Genomic DNA, 23,317 nt, shown 5'->3' on the forward strand with positions numbered 1-23,317 from the left:
ATAGAAATAATAATGATAGCATTGATAAATCATTCAGTTTGTTTTCTTAAGATTTCTTTGGTTGTTTGTTTTAGCTATATTGTGATCATAAAATTACCTGGAAGTTTCCTGAAGTTCCCACCAATGTCCTGGTAAGCTGTAGAACTCCTGTACTAGTGATTGTAAAGTAACTGGCTGCGTTACTGTTTGAGTTAGAGATCGAGTACACAAGACTTCTGTGTGGTGCCTGGGTGTCCAAGTCAGAGGCTCGAAGTTGAAGAACTTCAGTGTACTGGGCATAATTCTCCGGAATTGTGCTCGTGTAAGCAGTCTGAAGCCATGTGGGGGTGTTCAGGTTACGGTTCACTGTGATCTGAGCAGTGGCAGTTGATGACAGACCACCGGTATCCATGGCAACAATGCGTACAGTGTACGAGAGGTTATCATCTGATGTCAGGGAGGTGCGAACTGAAAGCACTCCACTATTCTCACCGACACTGAAGAAATATGCCCCAAAGTCCGCTGGTGAAACAGCGTACATGACCGGCTCTGCCTAAAAGATAAGAGATATTGAATTGATTCCTTATTTTGACAATGAGAGTCGAAATTCTGATATACAAATAAAGACCATTTGATACTAGTATGCATATATGCATGTCAAGTGTATCCTTCACAAGCAAAATCGAAAACTTACATGAAGGCTAATTTGCTGTTCGGTCTTCAAGTCTATGTTCATGTTATTCCCAAACAAATATTTTCACGAAACTTACTGTGCTATCAGAGTCTGTTGCAGTGACTGTCAGTACAGTGCTAGTGACAGATAGAGTTTCATCAATGGTGGCGAAATAGTTCCCGTTCTGGTTGAACACTGGTGGGCCCCGGTTTCTGTTCACATTGATAGTGAGAACACCAGTGTTTGTCCTTGGGTTTACATCATTGTCATTGGCCTCAATTGTTAGCTGAAAAAATGTTAAGAATCAAAACTGAAACATATTGGCAACATTTGTTTTTATCTTCTTGCCACGTTAATAAAATTTGTTACAACATTACAAGATTAAATATACATGTAAATAATAAAAAACAGATCCATAAATACAATAAGGACAATATTTCTATATTTAAAAATAATTTAAATGATTGGGAGACATGAAAACTTTTTCATTTGCATTGCATTTTCCGTAGCCCATTATGAAGTTTTTATTGAAGATCTATGAAAGAGCTTTTTTAAGCAAAATATATGTCAGACTCACCTGGTACTGATTTGGACGGTCAACATCAGAGAGCAAGGAGTTGGTGAGAAACACCCGGCCATCGTACGGTTGGATGGTGAACAGATCAGTTCCTGAGAATGGAGTAACGCTCACGATACGGAACGATATACCACTTGACTGGAATATAAATAATTGTAACTATACGAAAAACTGACATACAGTCATAGTAAAAATGTTTTCACTACTATTGTATAAACAGAACAAAAGATACAAACAATTCATAAATTGTATTTATAATTCAGATTTCAAAATCTCTTGAGTCCATTTCCTGGACAGAAACTCATATTGGTGCAAAAAGTATCTCATTCAAGGTGGCAAAGAATATATAGGTGTTTGTCCTGTCCAAAAATGATAATAATATGTCACAAAATTTATTAAAAATCATAAAGAAGTCTGCAAACGTCTTGAACAGCCCATGTAGAAAAATAAAAAAAATACTTGAGAGTACTGTCTTATTGGTTATATTTCGAAACACCTACCAACTGGTTAGGAGCATTGTCACCGTCGGTTGCAGAGACCTGAGTCATAACAGAGCCAATAGTACGAGTTTCCGTTACACTGATGATGGAGTCAGGAATGATTAAGGCAGGCGCGAACTCATTTACATCCTGAAATACAGCAGAAAAGACAATAAACATAATGCTGCTTGTCAATCAACCCATCAATTGACCAATTACAGGATTATAATATGTCAAATACTAGTGATTGCACAAGCAAAGGAATTTCTTTGAACACCTACGACAATCAATCTCAGACACAAACAACAAGGAAAATCATTGTCCTTAAAATGGCATTAATTCAGTGTTTGAGATTATAATGTCTGAAAGAAATAAAAAAAAATTACCTCTGATTTACGCATTAACAACAAAGTATATCTTAAAAGTTGAAGAATTATTTGTGATCCGCCAAATTAAACAAACAGATAAAATAGAAAATAGCAGAAGTATAGATACATGCTGATAAGAAGCCAAAACACTGCTTTTATAAACATATTATTGGGGCATATAATAATACTTTTTTTTCTCCTATTTTGAAATAAAAAATAAACTTGGTCAACTTAAGGGGGGCGGGCATCTGGTTGACACCTCGCCCCCTGGATCTGCTAGTGATATGTAAGAGGCTAATTTTAATTGCCGTTATTTGAGAAATGACATGAATATTGATGAAAAACTAAACAGTTAAAACTAACCAGTATCGATTGTTTTAGATAAAAGTTTTAAACTACAATGCAAACACTAAATTGATAACAATTAAACTAAGGTTATGAAAATAACTGGACAACTTTTAAAAAAAAAAACAGACTAGCTAAAAAAGAGAAATTCTTAAAAAATATATGGAGGTTTATTCAAAGAAATAGTGTCATATACCAGAACAGTTATGAAGAGAGATGCCCTTGTACCAGCAATGTTACTATTCTGACCATCAGTTGTATCTAACACCAGACTGTATGTCTGCCGAGTCTCGTAATCCAGGTTGCCATTGACGAGAATGTTGGCGATACCGTTGATGTTCCGGACAGTGAAATCCCCACTGTTTGGGCCAGACAGCACATACTGGACATTTGGAACATTATCAGCATCAATCGCCTAAAATAAAAAACAAACATTATTATTTGTGACATCAGCATAAATATAGTGACATTTACAAATATCTAATATATTGTGATGCACAAGCAGACAATAGCAGGGTTTATTTCTGATCACATTTAGTAAATCTTGTTTTTCTCATTAACGTCAATGCCTTCACATAACTCATTTCAGCTGACAATTCCAAATTTATGAATGTCAAATCTTGATTTATATGTGAATCAATATATTTTAAACATATTTCATGCAAAAAATTGTTTCAAATATGTTATTTTACCATATATAGATCAAATTGTTTCAAATATATCTATTGTTACAAAAATGGATTTTTAATCACTCTGTTAATATTAACTGGAATAAGTTTCAAATATACATATAAAAAAGAAACCTTACTATGAAATTAATTACATTACAGTATATTAAAAATCATTAGCATAACAAGCACTCACTTCAAGTGTAGCAACAACAGCCCCAATGTTCGCGCTCTCTGGAATGACAGCAGTAACAGATGTCTCCACAAAGAGCGGTACTTGGTCTTGCACATCCAGAACATTTATTGTCACAGTAGCTGTTCCTGTTCTGCGATCTACCGCACTGTCGCTGGCCTCGGCAATCAGAACGTACTGGTTTCGGGTCTCGTAGTCCAGGGAACCAATAACAGAGATTTGGCCGGACTGGGAGTTGATGGTGAACTGATTTGTGTTAGGCAGAGAGTAAAACACCTGGGAGTTTGGTGTATCTGCCTGGTCTGCATCTGTAGCCTATAGACACAAATACATGTATATTAAATGATAAAAGATTGCTGACAAAAGATCTTATCACAGATTTTCATAAAAATTATGTTTTATGTTTTATGGTAACCAAGTAAAATGGATAAAACACCGATTTTTGAACTTAAATATAAAAAATTGCGATCTAATTTTTTGTCAGCAGTCTTATATAACTGGTTGCCATGGATTTTCGCAAAAATTGGCTTGTTCCAAGACAAAAAATAAAAAAGTTGTCAAAGCCTTCAATCTGTGAGAGTGCAGCTTTAAAGTATGGCGGAAAAAGAATAAAAATCTATTCTTTATTGGTTTGATTTGGTTAAATATTTATCATACTGTGCTAACATCAAAAATGATAAACACAGTATTTTATGTAAACTGTACTTAAAATCATAGAATTAATTTGTAAAAACCATCACACATAAGAATTTAACAATGTTCAAGTAATTAAAAATTTTCAACCAATGACTTACAGTGATTATACCAACTGAAACTCCAATTTCATTCTCACTGACAGAGAAGAAGTATGGGGCATTACGGAATATTGGATTGTTGTCGTTGATGTCTGAAATGCTGATGCTTAGCGTCATGGAGGCTGTAAGCGAGGTAGGGTCACGTGCAGTTATCAAGTAGATGTAAGATGTTCGAGATTCTCGGTTAAGAACCTTCACGCCAGCCTGGCTGTTGGATGCCAACCTTACACGAACCTCACCTCTGCAATTTTGTTAACACAAATATACTTTGTAAAAGGGTTTTGCCAAAATTAAACCCTAATGCTACAGCAATACATATGAAACAATCAAGTGACAATGTAACTAATAGCTACAGCTATACATATGAAACAATCATGTGACAAAGTAACTAAAAGCTACAGTAATACGTATTAAACAATCAAGTGACAATGTAACTAAAAGCTTCATACCCATTGGTGATACTAAAGTCTGGAGTGTTCTGGTTGTTGTTTAGCTGATTCATAGAGTATGTCAGTGTGTCCCCATCTGGGTCAGAGGCCATGGCGGTATACACAGAGGCCCCTGAGAGGGCACCTTCACTCACAACGATGTTTATCGTGGGGGTAGGGAATGATGGGGAAGCAATACCCGTGTCCGTCACAGTCACTATGACAGCTGTTTCGGTGGATCTGTATGGTATCAAAGTATCATAAGAATTGCATGTGTATTTGTATCATTTGCCATAGAAAATATGATTCAGAGAAATATCAGTAACATGAAATTATCTTAATTTCTTTGAGATAATGATGCATATGAGTTGCATAAATAGTTGAACAACTAGGTCTTGATGCAATCTCTGAAGGAATTAATATAATAAAACCCATTAAAGTACTGTGCACATTTTTTTTCGTTTTCCATTTTAAGAGCTTACATAATTAATGATTTTTTTGTCAGATTTTCATTCTGCATTATAATTATATAGAACCTGTGCAAACATAGTTTTCACATTGTAGAGTTTGTCCGTTATAATTTCTACCTTTCTCCATCGGAGGCCTGAACTTTAACAGTGTAAACCATTGGACCGACGAATGTGCCATCTGCTTCCAACAGGCCAGAGGTCGGGCTTATAATGAAAAGACCCCCACCATTATCGCTCACATCAGAGATACTGTAAGTGATGGTTCTAAACTGTGAGCTTGCATCCGCATCTGTGGCAGTCACTGTTATCAAGTCAAGTGGTTGGTTGTTGTTGAAGGTGTTAAACTGGTAGGTTCCTTCTTGGAATGAGACTTCATACGCGTTTGGGGGAAACACTGGAGAGTTGTCATTAGCGTCGGAGATACTGATGGTCAAGGTCGTTGTGGTACTGAACTGATTTGCAGAGTTGGTTTCCCTGACTACAACCTGTGAACAATGAATCAGTTTGTTAATATTAATTTATTTTAGCTTGATGGTAAAGACAGCTGAAAGTTTACATTAATCACAATTGAGTTTTGTTTTCTGGGTACAATCCAGTACTCCGGTGTCTTTTCATAGCAGCTGATCATTTACATTTTACCTTGAACAAAATAATAATTACATTGGTACTTCTATGACTGCTGGGAAATACTTATAGAATAAATGTTGCCCTATATAGAATAACTTCTACTTCTAAGTGACACTCTTATTCAAAATCAATACATACACATGTATAACAAACATAAAATTTGAGTGATAAACCTTTAACTTATTACTAAATAATGCATTTATGGAAAGAATTGGTGAATGCTAAAAGATTTACTGCGATATACTATCATATCATAAGGTAGAAATACCATGTTTTCTGCATCTTTCTTTCAAATTCAAATTAAACTCGGTAATCAGAATCCTTAATAACATTTATTCAAAACAACTAAAGAATTTTGTAAATCAGCCTACTGTTAATTGAGCGTTTGATGATGTTTATTAGCATTAAAAGCATTTGGTTTATATTTGACATGAAATTATTATTTTTTTAAATTTAGCCAAATTATACATGAGGAATTGCTTGTGTTTTTATATCTTAGCAGGTGCGCTCACCTCTAGTAAGATGGGGTTGCTTGTAGCAGCCTCAAAGTCAAGCCCGGAACTGGCCAATTGAACAAACCCATCACTTGTAATGGTGAACAAGTTGTTCAGATTGGTCGAGATAAAGTAGTTGGTCATGTCTATTTCTTCATCTGTGAACTAAAAAATGAAACAACAGTAATAAATTTTTGGAACACACATGCAATATTTTAGACTAACTTGATTTTTTTTTGTCTAAATCCCCCTCATAAAGCAATCAAGTTGGTTGAATCCCAGGGAACAGGCATTAATCTAAACATCAAACATATAGGAAGATCAAATCAATTCCAAATTTATTTTGTAACAAAATGTTAATTTCATTATAGAACATAATTCTTCTGATATTCCAAGTTGCATTCTCACAGATCCTTTTAAAGCTGCACTCTCACAAATTGAACGTTTTAACAACTTTTTTATTTAATCTTGGAACGAGACAATTTTTGCAAAAACGTATGGAAACCAGTTATTTAACACTGCTGATAAAGAAACAGATCACAGATTTTCATATTTAAGTTCCATAATTAATGTTTTATGCATTTTTTTTAAACTGTAAGGAACGCTTTTAGCCATAAAACAATAATTTTCAAATGAAAATCTGCGATCTGATCTTGTGTCAGCAGTCTTATCTCACTGGTTGTAAGATAGTTACGCAAACATTGACTCATTCCAAGACAGAAATAAAAAAGAGGGCCCTGAAGGCCCTGAATCGCTCACCTGATCCAATAAAAATCATCAACAATATCATTCTGATCAAGTTCCATTAACATATGGTCATAAATGTGGCCTCTAGATTGTTAAAATACTTTTCCTATTATTTGACCTGGTGACCTAGTTTTTGACCGCACATTCAAACTTGGTCTAGAGCTAATCAATATAGTATTCTGACTAAGTTTCAAGGACATACAGTCATAAATGTGACCTCTAGAGTGTTAACAAGCTTTTCCTATGATTTGACCTAATGACCTAGATTATGACCGCACATGACCCAGATTTAAATTTGACTTAGAGATTATTAATATAAACATTCTGACCAACTTTCATAAAGAAACATTTATAAATGAGACCTCTAAAGTGTTAACAAGCTTTTCCTTAAATTTGACCTGGTGAACTAGTTTTTGATCGCATATGATCCAGATTCGAACTTGGCCTAGAGCTAATCAATATAAACATTCTGACTAAGTTTCATGAACATACAGTCATAAATGTTACCTCTAGAGTGCTAACAAGCTTTTACTATGATTTGACCTGGTGACCTAGTTTTTGACCGCACATGACCCAGATTAAAACTTGACTTAAAAATTATTAATATAAACATTCTGATCAACTTTCATGAAGATACAGTCATAAATGTGACCTCTAGAATGTTAACAAGATTTTCCTTCAATTTGACCTGGTGACCTAGTTTTTGACAGCACATGACCCAGAATCGAACTTGACCTAGATAGTATTAATATTAACATTCTGACCAAGTTTCCTGAAGATACAGTCATAAATGTGACCTCTACAGTGTTAACAAGCTTTTCCTTTAATTTGACCTGGTAACCCCAGATGACCCAATATCGAACTCATCCAAGATTTTATTGAGGGCAACATTCTGACCAAGTTTCATTAAGATAGTGCCCAAATTGTGACCTCTAGAGTGTTAACAGTCAAATTGTTGACGACGGACGACGACGACGACGGACGACGGATACAGGGCGATCACAATAGCTCACCTTGAGCACTTCGTGCTCAGGTGAGCTAAAAAGTTGTCAAAACAATAATTGGTGAGACTGCAGCTTTAAAATTCTGGAAACGACTGGTGTCTTTAAAGGCCCTCATATGCCTATTGCCCAAACTCTTGGACAGGATTACCAGTAGTGAAATTATTCATCTAAATTAAACTTAATCAATCAAATCTCGATCATAATTATTTAACCCTTGATTTTTGATTGTCTGTTTGAAATATCTTGTTTGGTAAACTATCAGTATTCATTGACATTTTCATTGTAATACTTGTTTAATTTAGCAATACTATATTTTGAGACCAAATAATCCGCAAAAATCGAACAAAATTAAGTAAGTTACCTTTTAATATGAAATCTTAAAGAAGTGGACTGATCTACTTACATAATCCTGGTCAGTGACTTTAAGCTGCATAAATCGGAAATTTTGGCCGAAAGTTGAGTAGGTCACAAAGTCCCCAACAGTGGCAGCTTCGGAAATGAGTCCATTATTTGAGCCGGACACAGAGACCAATGATGGCGGAAACAGGTTGGCGTTCATCACAAACAGTTCTATATCAGCATAGGACTCAAAATTTGGAGAAGTCCTCTCAACAGCCTGAAAATAAAGTCTTGAACAGTGAACACTTTTAAAAAAAATTAACAACAATTTCTCATGATAAACATAAAAAATGAAGGAAATTTTAGTTTCTGCTTAAGAAATATAACATGGCATTTGAGCCTATATTACCAATGATCCTTTTACAGTTTAATAGACTAGCTTTTGGAATAAGGCATTGCAAAAAATGATTGTTTCTTTTTAGTTTACCTGACCCTAATTAGACAGCGCAGGTAGTCTTAAGACCGCGAACTCCAAAGAACTACTTCTATTCATGTCGTTTTAACCCATTTTTTTGTCTCAATGCGCTCTAAGCTTAGTAGCAGAATGACGTCGAAACCATAAAAACAGATTATCCGAGTATGAGTTCTTGCTTGTTTGGCTATTTCCGCGCTGTATTTCGTATTCCAGCGTTTTATTTTTATTTTTTAAATGCCAGTAAACAGATTTTTTTTCGGATTGTTATTTGTTTTCTGTTTTTGGATACATTTTTGTTCCTTTCTTGCACAGAAAAGACGAGCCATATGCATCATATATGCAACCAAACCACAACAACTTTCAGTGTGAAAACGATAAATACAACTTTCCTAAAAACAAATAAAAAGATTCCAACCTTCCTTCCTATACATTTTGGCAGTTAATTTTTTTATGACTAAGCCTATGAATGGTTATACAAGACATCTGGCCACTTCGTTAAAAAAATTAAGTTACTGTAATTTATTAAAAATAAATATATAGTAATACATTTTTTTCCCTAAAATCATATATGAATAACAGAAATAGAATGACTTCCGACATACTGCAACTGTGATGGTTATGTATCCATTGGTTGAAGCCAGGTTGTTTCTATTAATAGTCTGTGTTTGTGAAATAGAAGCCGTGTAGTACTGCTGAAAGTTGTCAAAGCCCGTAGTAGACGTGCTCACACTGAATGAAGTCTCGTACCCTGCTGGAACAGCTGTAGGAGAACAAATAAACAATAAACTGACATTAATTGAAAGAATTATGAAGGAAATCTAAAGTACAGAATAAAATATGAAAGGACTCAAAAATTCCAAAACTGCTTATCTACCATGATGTTGAGGCAAAAAATCTGAATAATAAAATTGAAGTCAAAATATAATAATGTTATAGTTTGTCACTGATGTTTACTTCATGCATTTTACTCTCATTGACTTTATTTTAGGGATTCAAATAAATATACGAATATTTGATCAAATTTCAGATATATTTAAATTACCATGCCAAAAGGGTTTCAGGAATCGGCCTTGACACCAATTTGTGACTGTATTTCATATCGTTTAAGGGTATATTTCCTGTATTGTTGTACCAAAGATGGGTCTAAATCTATGTTTGTTTTTCTTTTCCATAGTTATAATTAGTAAGTCAATCCAAGAACGAGGCTGTAAGCCCGACCAAACGACACTCCGTTGGCTTATAATGTCATTTAACTGGGAAATGACGAACTTTGCTGATCTCATTTTGCATTGTTTACAAATATTAATGCAGTGGAATTTAAATAATACCATTTTGTTCTTGGCTTGTTCAAAATGTATAGCTTTTTGTTTGGATATATTCTAAAAATGAAATTTCAGAGGCTAATTTGGGGTAAAACTAGGGTCAGTGCCGAGTACCAGCTACAACAAAGAAGGGTAGAAGGCCCCAGGTATAACCGATTATAATAATCGACTACTACAACTTCTAAACAATTCATTTTTGTAATCCAATATTCAAATAAACAATTGAAAGAATTACTGAATATTCGAATAGCAATTTTGACATTCGTTTGCATCCCTACTTTATTCTGAAGGATTGGCTTTTGAAACAGTTCATTATATATATTTATTTTTTTGAAACATCTTTATAATAGATTTGTATGATGATGTTAAAGCTGCACTCTCACAGATAAACCGTTTTTACAACTTTTTTTATTTTTTGTCTTGGAAAGAGCAAATTTTTGTGTAAATATCTGCAAACCAACCATAAAAGATTGCTGACAAAAGATCAGATCGCAGGTTTTCATATTTCCGTTCGAAAATTAATGTTTTATGTCCTAAACCATTACTAACAGGTTAAGAAAAATCCATAAAACATCCATTTTTGAACTTAAATATAAAAATCTGCAATCTATTTTTTTTTTGTCAGCAGTCTAACCGGTTTCCATGCATTCTCGTTAAAATTGGCTCGTTCCAAGACAAAAAATATAAAAGTTGTCAAAACTTTCAATCTGTGAGAGTGCAGCTTTAACACCAGGACCAAGGATGGCGCCAAGCCTATGACAAAAGCTCAACTTTTCCGTTCTAAAAACAGCTTAGAATAGCTTAAGTCCCAATCGTCAACTGATATTAATACAATATGAAAGCCAGTTTCTGTACAACATACTTCTAAAGATGGAGAAATCCACGGCAGCCTGAAGTGTGTCCTTGTCCCTTGCTCTCACGTCCCATGGGCTCACAATCACACGCCCACTCTGGAGAGAGGATAATCTTTTCTTTTATAAAGTCAAATTTTCCTATGTACCCATAGTAAAAATAAATCGGTACTTTTAATTCGGTTCGAGCAAATGAAGATATCGAGCCATGCAATATCGAGCCAACAAGATTTGACAATATTTGTACTTTATACTCATTTATTTTTGTATAAAAATATTGCACATGCCCATGGAGCCTTACCAGATAACCCCCGCCCCATGGCCTCTATGTAAGGGGAAAAAAAGGACATAATAAAGCAGGGCTCCAAAAAATTGTATTTGTATAGCTTGTTTGTGAAGACAGCTCTAAGAGCTGAAATACATTAACCCCAAATCTGTTTCTGTATGGAAACCGATTCTAGGGGACATTTCAATAAAGATCTAAGTTGATTTAAGTGATAAATTTCATTTATCTTAGTTTAAAAGTTACATTATTTTGTTACATATTTGTGTGAATTAAACTTTAGCCTGTATTGAAAATGGGAGAGGCCCACTATATGATGTTACAAACAAAATATCAAGAGTCTTGGCGCAGCTGTTTTGTACAAAAACATTTCGAAGGATTTTCCTTTCATATATCTTTATGTAGAACAAGTCAACCCCGGGGCGGGCCAGCTTTGACCCTAGGGGACTGATTTGAACTCTCATGATAGAGGACTACATTAAAAAACTTGTGACCCTGGAAACAAGGGGAATTATACGAACGATCTTGGTACAGGACCACAGTATAATGCTACATACTGTATTGTTTCAGACACAAAGATTTCCCTCTATATCTTATGTTAATTAAGTGACCAATGAAAGTAGAGAAACACTAGACAATATGACACACCATATATCTAAGCTTAAGGCTGTTTTTGCCAAAAATATTTTCAAAGATTTTCCTTTCAGTTGCCATGGCATCCCAAGTTCGCAATGGATTCATTTCTTTTAACATTTTTATAAGGGCACCACCAAAGGTCGATCCCTGTGAAGTTCTATCAAAATTGTCAACGAAGTTCAGGAGGAGTTGTTGTTTTCTTGAAATTGTTGAGGAATGATGCTAGATGACAGACATAGACCTATCACAATAGCTCACCTTGAGCACTTTGTGGCCACAAAAGCCCGAGTTAAAAAAGTGTCAAAATAATATTTTTTAATCTGTACCTTAACCATACCTATATTGTGCATGTTTAAAATAAATTCCTTCAAAATACTCAAAACTCTTTTTGTATAAGTGTAACATTTTAGAAAATATTAATGTAGAAGCAGCAGCCTTGTAATTTATGTAAACAAACGTTTTTTCATGAAATTTTTGTATCAGGTGAATATCAAAAGCTTTTAAAAAATCAAACAGATGGAAAGTTATCTTACTGAGGACCCTGAGAGAATGGTCGCGGTATATTTGGCCCGGACACAAAACCCTCGTGTATCTGTCAAACAGTTGGTTGATATAAATGCCGCCGAATTGTCGTTCCCATCTTGGACGGTCACATTAAGAAACGCTGTTGTTGACTGCTGGATATCCACTCCATTATCCTGAAAAAAAATTGATTATGTCTCTTGTATAGGATATGTGATGTTTTTATACTCTAGTAAGTAAATGGCTACCAAATTATTCTGTGTATAGGATGCTAAGGTACATAGGACGCAGGCTAAGAAATAGGAGAAAGATCGGGTAAAAAATCTTTAAACAATAGATTGGACGCAGTGGAAAAATGTCAAAATTGGTAGCCACCATGTTTGTTTTGACTTATGAATTTTCATTCAATCTTGAAAATGGCAAAGGATTATTATAAACCTTGCGATGTTAAATATAAACAATTCTTTCTGATTGTGATTCAAAAACAGTAACCTTTTAAGAATGTTCCACTTTGTAGAAGTAACAACCTTATGTTTTACATAAATGTTCTCAAAATGTTAACACGTTCAGCTAAGTATTACAAACATGTGGCATAATGCGAACAAACAACACTTAGTTAAGGCAGAGCGAGTGTTTCACATCTTTACACATTTACTTTGCACAATGATGCAACGTCACAGTATACATGTTTATTTATCATTAATTTCATAATTAATCATACTACATATAAATATCGTACAAAATTAAACTAATATCCACTGTCAATATAACTCATCCCTGGATTGTGAGTTATGTCCCTTTGAAGTATAAAGAAAACAAACACCTTTTCTTCCATTTTTCTATATTAATTGATTTTGAGCCAAATTAGGCCTTCTATCAATGTAGGAAAAAAAGGTCAGAAGCCTTATACTTAATAGATAGGACCCATGTAAAAAAAAAAACATTTTAATTCTGGTGCATAAAAATGTGTCCTATACACCTAGTAATTTGAGTGTAAAATTATAAAGTCAATACACAAGAAATTATACCTTCATATGAAATATTATGTTCATTTTTTTGTCTAAAAAGGGCAATAATGTTGAAGCCAGAATTTGGGCCAATCTATGATACATTCTGCACATTGTAACTGGCAACATTTGGACCCAATTGCAGTTTATATCCAGACGTTTTAGTAAAAGGCCAAGTTTAAAAATCTTACGACGCCAACACCATGGTTGATACAAGAAATCACAATAACTGGACCTTCTATCTTCAAAAACAAACAATATAAAATTAATGGAAATGATCAGAAAGCCTGGTTTACCTGTGCCCTGATTGTAAGGGCATAGAAATTCTGGGTCTCATAATCAAGCCTTTCAGCAAAGGTAACCAGACCGGAACCGTCAATGGCAAACTTGTTGTTATTGTTCTGAAATCAGCAAACAAAGTTTAAGAGTACTAATTTCTTTTAACTCATCTTTGAAAAAAGCTTATTAGTTTAAGGTTATAGAGTCATGTTCTAGTCTTTTCCCTGGGTAGAAACCAGTACTGGTGTCAATTTTCATAGTACTAAGAAAGTTTCCCTTCTGGGAAAGGATCCAAAAACAACTGCAAAGAAATTGATGTTCATAAGATCTAAAACAGATTCTTAATTGGAATAGATACAATGTTTGCTAAGTCTAGAAATAAATAAAATGTTTTGAAAATACTGTGTCATGGTAGAGTAAAATTTACTGTTATATAACATTAAATATATATAACCATGAGCCAAGAACAAGGGAGTTTATTATCTCAATTGGAAGTCCACTATCTAAATAAAAAGTGAAAGTCCATTATCTCTAGTTGAAAGTCTAGTATCTCAACTTCCAATTAAGTCCATAATATCTCAAAGTTAAAAGTCCTTATATCAATTTTAAAAGACAAATGTTGCAAATGTCCATTTTCACAAAGTTGAAAGTCCATTATCTCTCAAATACAAGTCTATTATCTGAAGCTGAAATTCCATTATCTCAGATTTGAAAGGCGATTATCTCTAACTTGAAAGTCTATTATCTGGAAGTTAAAAGGTAAAGTGTCCTTATCTCAAAGTTAAGAGACCTGTACTTATCTCAAAGTTAAGAGACCATTGACTCAAAGTTTAAAATTCTATTATCCCAAAGTTGAAAGTCCATGATGTCTAAGATGAAAGTCTCAAAATTGAAAGTCCCTCCCTTATCTCAAAGTTGAAATGTCACTACCTCAAAGTTGTAAGTCCCTTATCTCAAAGTTGAAATGTCCCTACCTCAAAGTTGGAAGTCCCTTATCTCAAAGTTGAAATGTCACTACCTCAAAGTTGGAAGTCCCTTATCTCAAATTAAGTTGAAATGTCACTACTTCAAAGTTGAAGTCCCTTATCTCAAATTAAGTTGAAATGTCACTACTTCAAAGTTGAAGTCCCTTATCTCAAAGTTGAAATGTCACTACTTCAAAGTTGAAGTCCCTTATCTCAAAGTTGAAATGTCACTACCTCAAAGTTGGAAGTCCCTTATCTCAAAGTTGAAATGTCACTACCTCAAAGTTGAAGTCCCTTATCTCAAATTAAGTTGAAATGTCACTACTTCAAAGTTGAAGTCCCTTATCTCAAAGTTGAAATGTCACTACCTCAAAGTTGGAAGTCCCTTATCTCAAAGTTGAAATGTCACTACCTCAAAGTTGGAAGTCCCTTATCTCAAATTAAGTTGAAATGTCACTACTTCAAAGTTGAAGTCCCTTATCTCAAAGTTGAAATGTCACTACTTCAAAGTTGAAGTCCCTTATCTCAAAGTTGAAATGTCACTACCTCAAAGTTGGAAGTCCCTTATCTCAAAGTTGAAATGTCACTACCTCAAAGTTGAAGTCCCTTATCTCAAAGTTGAAATGTCACTACCTCAAAGTTGAAGTCCCTTATCTCAAATTAAGTTGAAATGTCACTACTTCAAAGTTGAAGTCCCTTATCTCAAAGTTGAAATGTCACTACTTCAAAGTTGAAGTCTCTTATCTCAAAGTTGACACAAATCATAACGAATGTTGCATAATCAAAACATGAGAATTTCATGAAATTGTAACATGTTACCCCGGAAATGATGGAGTAGGTAATGATAGCATTAACCCCGGCATCAATGTCCTCGGCATTCACATCGTACACAGACAGACCTGTATACCGCAGCTGAAAACGATGAACAAATTTACATGAAAAGGTTTGTATGTCATTTATCAAATGACATTTGCCGCAATCTATTTTCGTCTGTAGACTCTTTTTTTAAAAGCTTAGGATCAAAAGGAAGGTAATTTTTTATTTCCACAATTTATTTTAAATGAGATGAATTCTGTTGCATCATTGAATTTAATACTTCACATTATTCAATAATAAAGCAGTCTGGTGCATTATAGAGATTAAACACACCGTCTGGTGCAGTATAGAGATTAAACACACCGTCTGGTGCAGTATAGAGATTAAAATGGCCATCTTATATGCTATTTTTGAATAAATACAAAAAGATAACTCAATTATACATAAGTACATTTAGAATAAACTGATTAAGAATGATATATTGTGTCATATTATCATAGCAATTTTTTACAAAGACAATTAAAAAATACACTAAGAGCTGAACACATTCACTTTATTTACAGGCATTTCATGCAAATATGTATTGAATGCATTCTTTAAATAACAGCTCTATTCCCTTAAAAACCTACCTCATTAATTGTGACAACTGTGGGTAGATTTGTAAAAACGGGTACATTATCATTTACATCTCGTATTGTGATCACCAGGGTGTACGAAGTCTGAAATGAAACGTATCATTGCATGAATTTTTATGATATTTTATCGAGGTCAGTATCTGAAAAATGAAATGAAAAACTAGCTAGATTTATGTTTTTAACATTCATTTTTATTAACATTTTAAAGTATATGACATGGCAAATCTAAATGCAATGGACTATAGTGTGAGTGACTGCAGTTCTCTTCACGAAGTTCATCAGCTGTAACAACAAACTATTATTATTTGAAAAATTGTCAAGATAGCTTATAAGTCCTTTTAAAGATAATATTGAACAAGCAGTTACAATGTTTAGTGTTTAAAACTTTCACTCTTCAATGTCACTTTTTATGGGAATTTAATATTTTTCTGGATAAATATTGTTTCAATCAATCAACAAAATAAATATTGATATATGAAGCTCCGAACACTCATATAAATTATTTAAACCCTAATATTACATAATAAAATGGAATTAAAAAAAAACATAATGTTTAGCCTTAAAGCTGCAATCTAACAGATTGACAGTTTTTGACTTTCTTTTTATTTTTTGTCTTAGAATCAGCTGATTTTGGCATCAATGACTTCAATTCAGATTACAAAAGAACATATCTCAGTTATTTGGAAATCTGTTGAAAAAAAATATTTTTCTTAAATCATTATTAATATTTTAGCCATAAAACATCAATTTTCAAACATTAATATGAAAAAACGGCAATCTAATCTTTCATCAACAGTTATAAATATCACTGGTTTCAACTTTTCAGACATTTACGAAAAAATGCTTTTTCAAAGAAAGGAAAAAAAGATTGGCAAAACAGTCAATCTGTGAGAGTGCAACATTAAAATGGATTGATAAATTTGTTTTCGTTTAGTAGCAAACTCACACTGCATACCTGCAAATCACATTGTTCTGAAACTCAATATCTTCAAAATATAATTGACCCATTGGGTAGAGTCTTTTGGAAATAAACTTGTGCAAATAAACTGGATATCATAAGAAGACCTTCAACCATTACAATCATTCATGAAATACCAAAAATGTTCATTATATATTTTTAACATCAGATCTGATAAAACTTTGGTCAAACAATTTCAATTTCATATTTGTAAAGATCATTTTGAGGCCTTTGAAACTAGCCTATTACTGAAAGCACTGGTCCAGAAAAAAACAAATATTTAACAACTATTACAAGTCCACAAAAGTCCACAAAAGATTAAGAGCAAAACCACATTTGGGATAAGTCACATAACTTAAATTTCAATCTTATTTTTACTCACTAATTCATGAACAAGATCACGATTTTTCTACTTTAATTTAAATATTTTTAACACAATAATGTCAACTTATTTCATTTGTTCCATTTATTATCTGTGTATACCGTAAATAGTTCTTAGGACTTATATACATGTGTATAGTATGCTATTTATTTGGTTAAGAACTTCAATTATCATGATCTTTCATGATTTTAAATTATATATGTAATACTCATTTATTGCATAAGAAAATCAATTTGAAAACCATTGTAACAATATGCGATAGTAGCATTCAAACAGGCCTGTCCATCAGAATGATGGAGTGTCAATCATGCCTGAATGTGACCAGCCTCCAGGCAAGTCCAGAAATTATATGATTAGCTATCGTGTGAGCATTTCTAAACATATTGGTTCAGAGTAGTTAGCAGTGTTTGGTTCAACAAGAGTATCATCTGCAGGTTGTTCCTCAGTACATGTATCCTTACTGACTTGCCAAGTGACCATTCTTGTATAACTCCTGGTGGTTCTTTTAAAGCCACGCTTAAGTACATGTACAATGTAGGCATGGAGAAAAGCCATCAGCCTTAGGTCAGCCTAACCACATTGCATGGATTTCAGGGTTTCCACGTCGCCTCAATGAGGGATTTTGGTCGGCCATATTTTAAACTAAACTAAGATCACATTACTACAACCCATGTAGAAAGATTTCAAATTTTTCATTATGGAATAAACCAAACTCAGTAGTTTTACTTTCCCTCTCTATTTGTCTTGTATTTAATAAAAAAATATCTCACCTAGGGTAAATTACAAAATCCAAATTAAGTCAAAAAGACCTCCCCCCCACCACACACACACTACATTTTAACTTTATACTAAGGACTTACGGGATTTCCGTTGAATGTACATAACAAATCGTATGTTACAGAGTCCCTGACAACACCAGTAATCGTCCCCTGAAAACAAACATTTTAAAACAAATGAAAAAAAGAATTATTTTCAAACAATATGGACAAGGAGCTGCAAAAAAATATTCCGTGGCCAGAACATTCTCACCACAATCAGACGCGATTCCTCAACAGCCAATCGTAAAACTTCGTCAGTCGTAAAAAAACTCAAAAGTCATGCAATTTTGCAAAACAAATGTTGTGCAAAGTGATGGTTGTCAAACAAATCAACCTATAAGACAGTGGCGTAGCTACATATAGGCATTGTAGGCCCGGGCCTACAACTATTTTGGAAAATGATTTTGAATAACCCAAAAATGCAACAAAAACTAATAGCTACTCAAACACTTTGAACAACTCAAAGGTTAGCTTTATTTTAACGAAAGAAAGTTTGCTGTTTTTTTATTAATCTACGTACAGGGTGTTTTGCTTGTTTTCATTGTAATCATTGCAATTGTATTGTATAATTGAATGTGTGTAATGTGCATATAAAAGGCTCCAAACTCACATAGAATGATCGGGCCTACAAGCTTTTTAGGCCCTGGCTACGCCCCTTAAGATTACACAATGAATTAATTTCGTAAAAGTCAAGCATGCTTTAGAACTATTTTTATGTACTTTCCCGCCATCTGTCAATGACGTAAATTCCTTTACTGTAGAAATAGCGCTTCAGGAGGATGCCAAGATACTTGCAATTACATAGACTATGGGAAATCATCGCCTGATATCCACGTGCGACCTTTTCCGTTACACTCCGGATGTCGTCCGACGTCATGAGTGGGAGATATTGCGATAACGCGCAGACTTAAAATCATGGTAAAAGTAATAAAAAAAAATATTCAATATCCGTATAAATAAACTTACGTCTCTGTCCAGGGTGTTTATAAGGCGGACGAATATGCCGGAACCACCAACACTTTCTAAGGTAAAGTATTGTTGGGGCGGAAGGTCCGAATTCTGTCCCTGGTTGAAGGTGACTGACAGCCCGTTTTGGCCGAAGTTCCCCGCTATAGGGATCTGGTCACGGTAGTTGTCGAAAAATACGCTATTGAATTGCGGATCTATAAAAACACAAGTATGAACAAATTATTAATTGCAGGAAACTTGGGAAAAGCCTATATTTCATTCAGAAGTACCTTTAAATATGAAAAAAATCAGATCCTATGAATTATATTGTGGAAAACATTAATTCTTGTAAATTTTACCAAAAATATAACACCTGATTTTCACTTCTAGATAAATCAATTCATTACTGTATGATTGATTTGTGAGGAACAATTATAACATGGACCTATAAACCATAGGTCCGTGATACGGATTATTATAATTATTATCATTAATGCTTTATATGACTTGTTGTTTATCGTATTTGATGATATTTTAATAATACTAGTAGTATGTATACATGTCATGTGTGAATTGTGTAAAGATGTCATTATGTTTTGTTTTAGAAGGCCATATTGAAAATATGATGTTTTATAGTTGACTCTGTAATTATGTCATAATGTGTTACCTTCTTAAAATAAAGATGCTATTATTATTATTATATTATTATAATAATAATAATTGTTATTATTATTATTATTATAATAATTATAATCACGGACCTATAAACCAGGTTTATAGGTCCATGTCCGTATATATGGAGACCTACTTGTGCCTTCATCCACGCTGACCGAAAGCACCGACCCCGTCTGAAAATCATTCCTTTGGCATGCTGAAACGGAAAAAAAAATATGCTTCAGTTTTACATATAAACAATTAATTATACGATATATAATTACAGATGTGTTAGTATATATTTAACAAGAGCTGTCACAGTATGTGACGAATGCCCCCGAATGTGACATTGACCTACGAACAAGGTCAGTACATGAAAAGTTGATCTTGCCTTTACGTGTCAAATACATATGGCAAGTTATTTTAAATTGCCTCTGAACATAAAAAATACCACCCATACTTGACATCCTACACTGTTATGTCCTTATATTCAGAATTCCCTTGTGAATAAACACTTAGTGTATCTTTCACCTTAGAGGTAGGGAAATGGGTCTTGCACACGACACGTCGTCTTCGTATGTGGAACACATGTAGCAAGTGATTTTAAAATCTGTCCATACAAGGGAAAGTAACAGCCCTGACACGACAACCTTAACTCTATGTCGTTATATGCAGCACTACATTGTGAATAAACACTAAGTGTGACCTTGACCTTTGAGGTAGGGACACGGGTCTTGCACGCGACACGTCGTCTTGGTATGTGGAACACATGTGGCAAGTTATTTTAAAATCTGTCCATACAAGAGAAAGTTACAGCCCGGACACGACAACCTATACTCTATGTCCTTATATGCAGCACTCCATTGTGAATAAACACTAAGTGTGACCTTGACCTTTGAGGCAGGGACACGGGTCTTGCACGCGACACGTCGTCTTGGTATGTGGAACACATGTGGCAAGTTATTTTAAAATATGTCCATACAAGAGAAAGTTACAGCCCGGACACGACAACCTATACTCTATGTCCTTATATGCAGCACTACATTGTGAATAAACACTAAGTGTGACCTTGACCTTTGAGGTAGGGACACGGGTCTTGCACGCGACACGTCGTCTTGGTATGTGGAACACATGTGGCAAGTTATTTTCAAATATGTCCATACAAGAGAAAGTTACAGCCCGGACACAACAACCTATACTCTATGTCCTTATATGCAGCACTCCATTGTAAATAAACACTAAGTGTGACCTTGACCTTTGAGGTAGGGACACGGGTCTTGCACGCGACACGTCGTCTTGGTATGTGGAACACATGTGGCAAGTTATTTTAAAATCTGTCCATACAAGAGAAAGTTACAGCCCGGACACGACAACCTAAACTCTATGTCCTTATATGCAGCACTCCATTGTGAATAAACACTAAGTGTGACCTTGACCTTTGAGGTAGGGACACGAGTCTTGCACGCCACACGTCGTCTTGGTATGTGGAACACATGTGGCAAGTTATTTTAAAATCTGTCCATACAAGGGAAAGTTATAGAGCCGGACGGACGGACGGACGGTGCGGTTTTTTATATGCCCACCTTCGGGGGCATAATAATTCCTCAAAAAGGTGAAAGTGACTCAAAGTCATAAAAGCTCACTTTTACACACTTATGATTCAATTATATTGTATTTCATGAAGAATCATTTACACATTATATGATAAATAAAACAGAAGTAATACAGAAACAGTGCAAAGTGTGTATCTAAAGGGATTCGGCCACGAGATTTTCGAACATAATTTACGGCTGTTTGCCAATTAGTCTGAAAGGTAAAACGAACACACAACATCTATAAAGGCATGACCAAGAGTATATAGGGCAAGATAAAGTTATTATTAAAATATTTATTGTGTGGTTGGTGTGGGCTTTATTCAGAGGTCTCAAATTTCTAAATGCGGTGATCTTCGCTGCTCTAGGGCCAGCTATTTCGAAATGGTACTGTAACAAGTATTACCGCAACCAACGCTCTATTGAAATTAAGTGGTGAAATCAAAATACCTAAAAGCTGCACTCTCACAGATTTACCGTTTCTACAACTGTTTTATTTTTTGTTTTGGAAAGAGCAAATTTTTGCGTAAATATCTGCAAACCAACGATATAAGATTGCTGACAAAGGATCTGATCGCAGATTACTAACGATTTAAGAAAAGTGCATAAAACATCATTTTTTTTAAACTAAATATAAAAATCTGCGATCTTATTTTTCGTCAGCAGTCTTATATAACTGCATTGCATACATTTTCCCAAAAATTGGTTCCTTCCAAGACAAAAATACAAAAAGTTGTCAAATCGTTCAATCGGTGACAATGCAGCTTTAACAATTAAAATAAATAACGACACGGTAACCCAAGTGGATATTGTTCTCATCGTATACTAGTAATAGACAAAGTTGTCTTTCTTTCTTCGCAAGTGCTAATTGCCACTGTGGACATGTGTACAAAGTCTCAGGAGAATAATACTAAATAGTTCCAGGTCTTAGTTTTTGTCAACAATATAACGTTTATGCATGACGTTAACAGCCACAAGACCGCTGCTGTCGCCGACAACACATATGCCAATACGAAAACTTTGACAATAAGTCGACACTTTATCAGAAAAAAATACCAAAATTTCATGATTCATAAATCATGCAGATGAAATGGTCACACACTATTCTCCCTCGTCCTTGGGCCTGTCACATGAAGCGATCTCGGTTAGTTTAGTAGCTCTCTAGTTTCTATCTGATCTTGAACTTTGACAGTTAAAGATCATATTATGTGCACTTCTATTCAAGATATGATTTGTCCTACCTCAGATTAACTAGTTTTCTGCAGGCTGGGTCAAGTCTGCTTAGTCGTAAACGATTTAGAGTGATACTTATTAAAGCTGCATTCTCACAGATTGACCGTTTTGACAACTCACATATTTTTTGTTTGTTTTGGAATGGACCATTTTTGTGCATATGTCTGGAACCCAGTGATATAAAACTTCTGACAAAAAATCAGATCGCAGTTTTTTTATAGAGTATCACTTTAAGAAAATGAAATATTAGGCAGTTTTCTAAATTAATTAATCTGTTCTATTGTAATTGATCTCACACACCTGAATTCAGTGAACGCATTCATGCCAAAATGAGCTGATTCTCAGGAACGATTTTGTTTGAATGTTGAACTTAAAACGGTCAATCTGTGCGTGTGCAGCTTTAAGTGCGATGTGCGATTTTATTGGCTGTAAATGTATGCTGTTATCTTAGAATTGTTGATGGATTATCTTAGAATTGTTGATGGTTATTGGACAACCCTCTGCCTTAATCTCCATGATAAATTTTATATTGCCATCATAGCCAGGAATGTATCATTGCAAATTGTCAGGGAGATAATTTTCAACACCGACAATTAAGGGGAAGACAACTTTACAGCTGGTGTCTAATGTGACAGTTCGATGACATGAAGTAAAATATCTATGTATGATTTATAATGGGCGGAGTGAGCCTAGCGAAAATAGAGGTTGTATTCTAAATACATATGCTATGCATTTGAATTAACATTTGTGCATTCG

The 23,317-nt window shown here is 34.3% G+C and overlaps 1 protein-coding gene across 1 annotated transcript in view; it reads right to left on the reverse strand.

Annotated features, from left to right (window-relative positions):
- The window catches only part of LOC128210972 (uncharacterized), a 124,344-nt gene that overhangs the window by 92,620 nt on the left and 8,407 nt on the right, over positions 1–23,317 (reverse strand). Inside the window, exons 3-22 of the mRNA XM_052915331.1 lie at positions 19,891–19,953; positions 19,101–19,297; positions 18,177–18,245; positions 15,971–16,060; positions 15,345–15,437; positions 13,578–13,682; positions 12,286–12,450; positions 10,845–10,932; positions 9,263–9,420; positions 8,250–8,462; positions 6,114–6,260; positions 5,092–5,459; positions 4,526–4,744; positions 4,077–4,317; positions 3,286–3,597; positions 2,618–2,836; positions 1,730–1,858; positions 1,230–1,367; positions 750–938; positions 98–532 (exon numbers count right to left, since the gene is read on the reverse strand). Coding sequence (XP_052771291.1) covers positions 98–532; positions 750–938; positions 1,230–1,367; positions 1,730–1,858; positions 2,618–2,836; positions 3,286–3,597; positions 4,077–4,317; positions 4,526–4,744; positions 5,092–5,459; positions 6,114–6,260; positions 8,250–8,462; positions 9,263–9,420; positions 10,845–10,932; positions 12,286–12,450; positions 13,578–13,682; positions 15,345–15,437; positions 15,971–16,060; positions 18,177–18,245; positions 19,101–19,297; positions 19,891–19,953 — 3,638 coding nt within the window. The remainder of the gene's footprint in view (positions 1–97; positions 533–749; positions 939–1,229; positions 1,368–1,729; positions 1,859–2,617; positions 2,837–3,285; positions 3,598–4,076; positions 4,318–4,525; positions 4,745–5,091; positions 5,460–6,113; positions 6,261–8,249; positions 8,463–9,262; positions 9,421–10,844; positions 10,933–12,285; positions 12,451–13,577; positions 13,683–15,344; positions 15,438–15,970; positions 16,061–18,176; positions 18,246–19,100; positions 19,298–19,890; positions 19,954–23,317) is intronic.

This window comes from Mya arenaria, chromosome 2 (assembly GCF_026914265.1).
Source record: "Mya arenaria isolate MELC-2E11 chromosome 2, ASM2691426v1".
In the NCBI taxonomy this organism is placed as follows: domain Eukaryota; kingdom Metazoa; phylum Mollusca; class Bivalvia; order Myida; family Myidae; genus Mya; species Mya arenaria.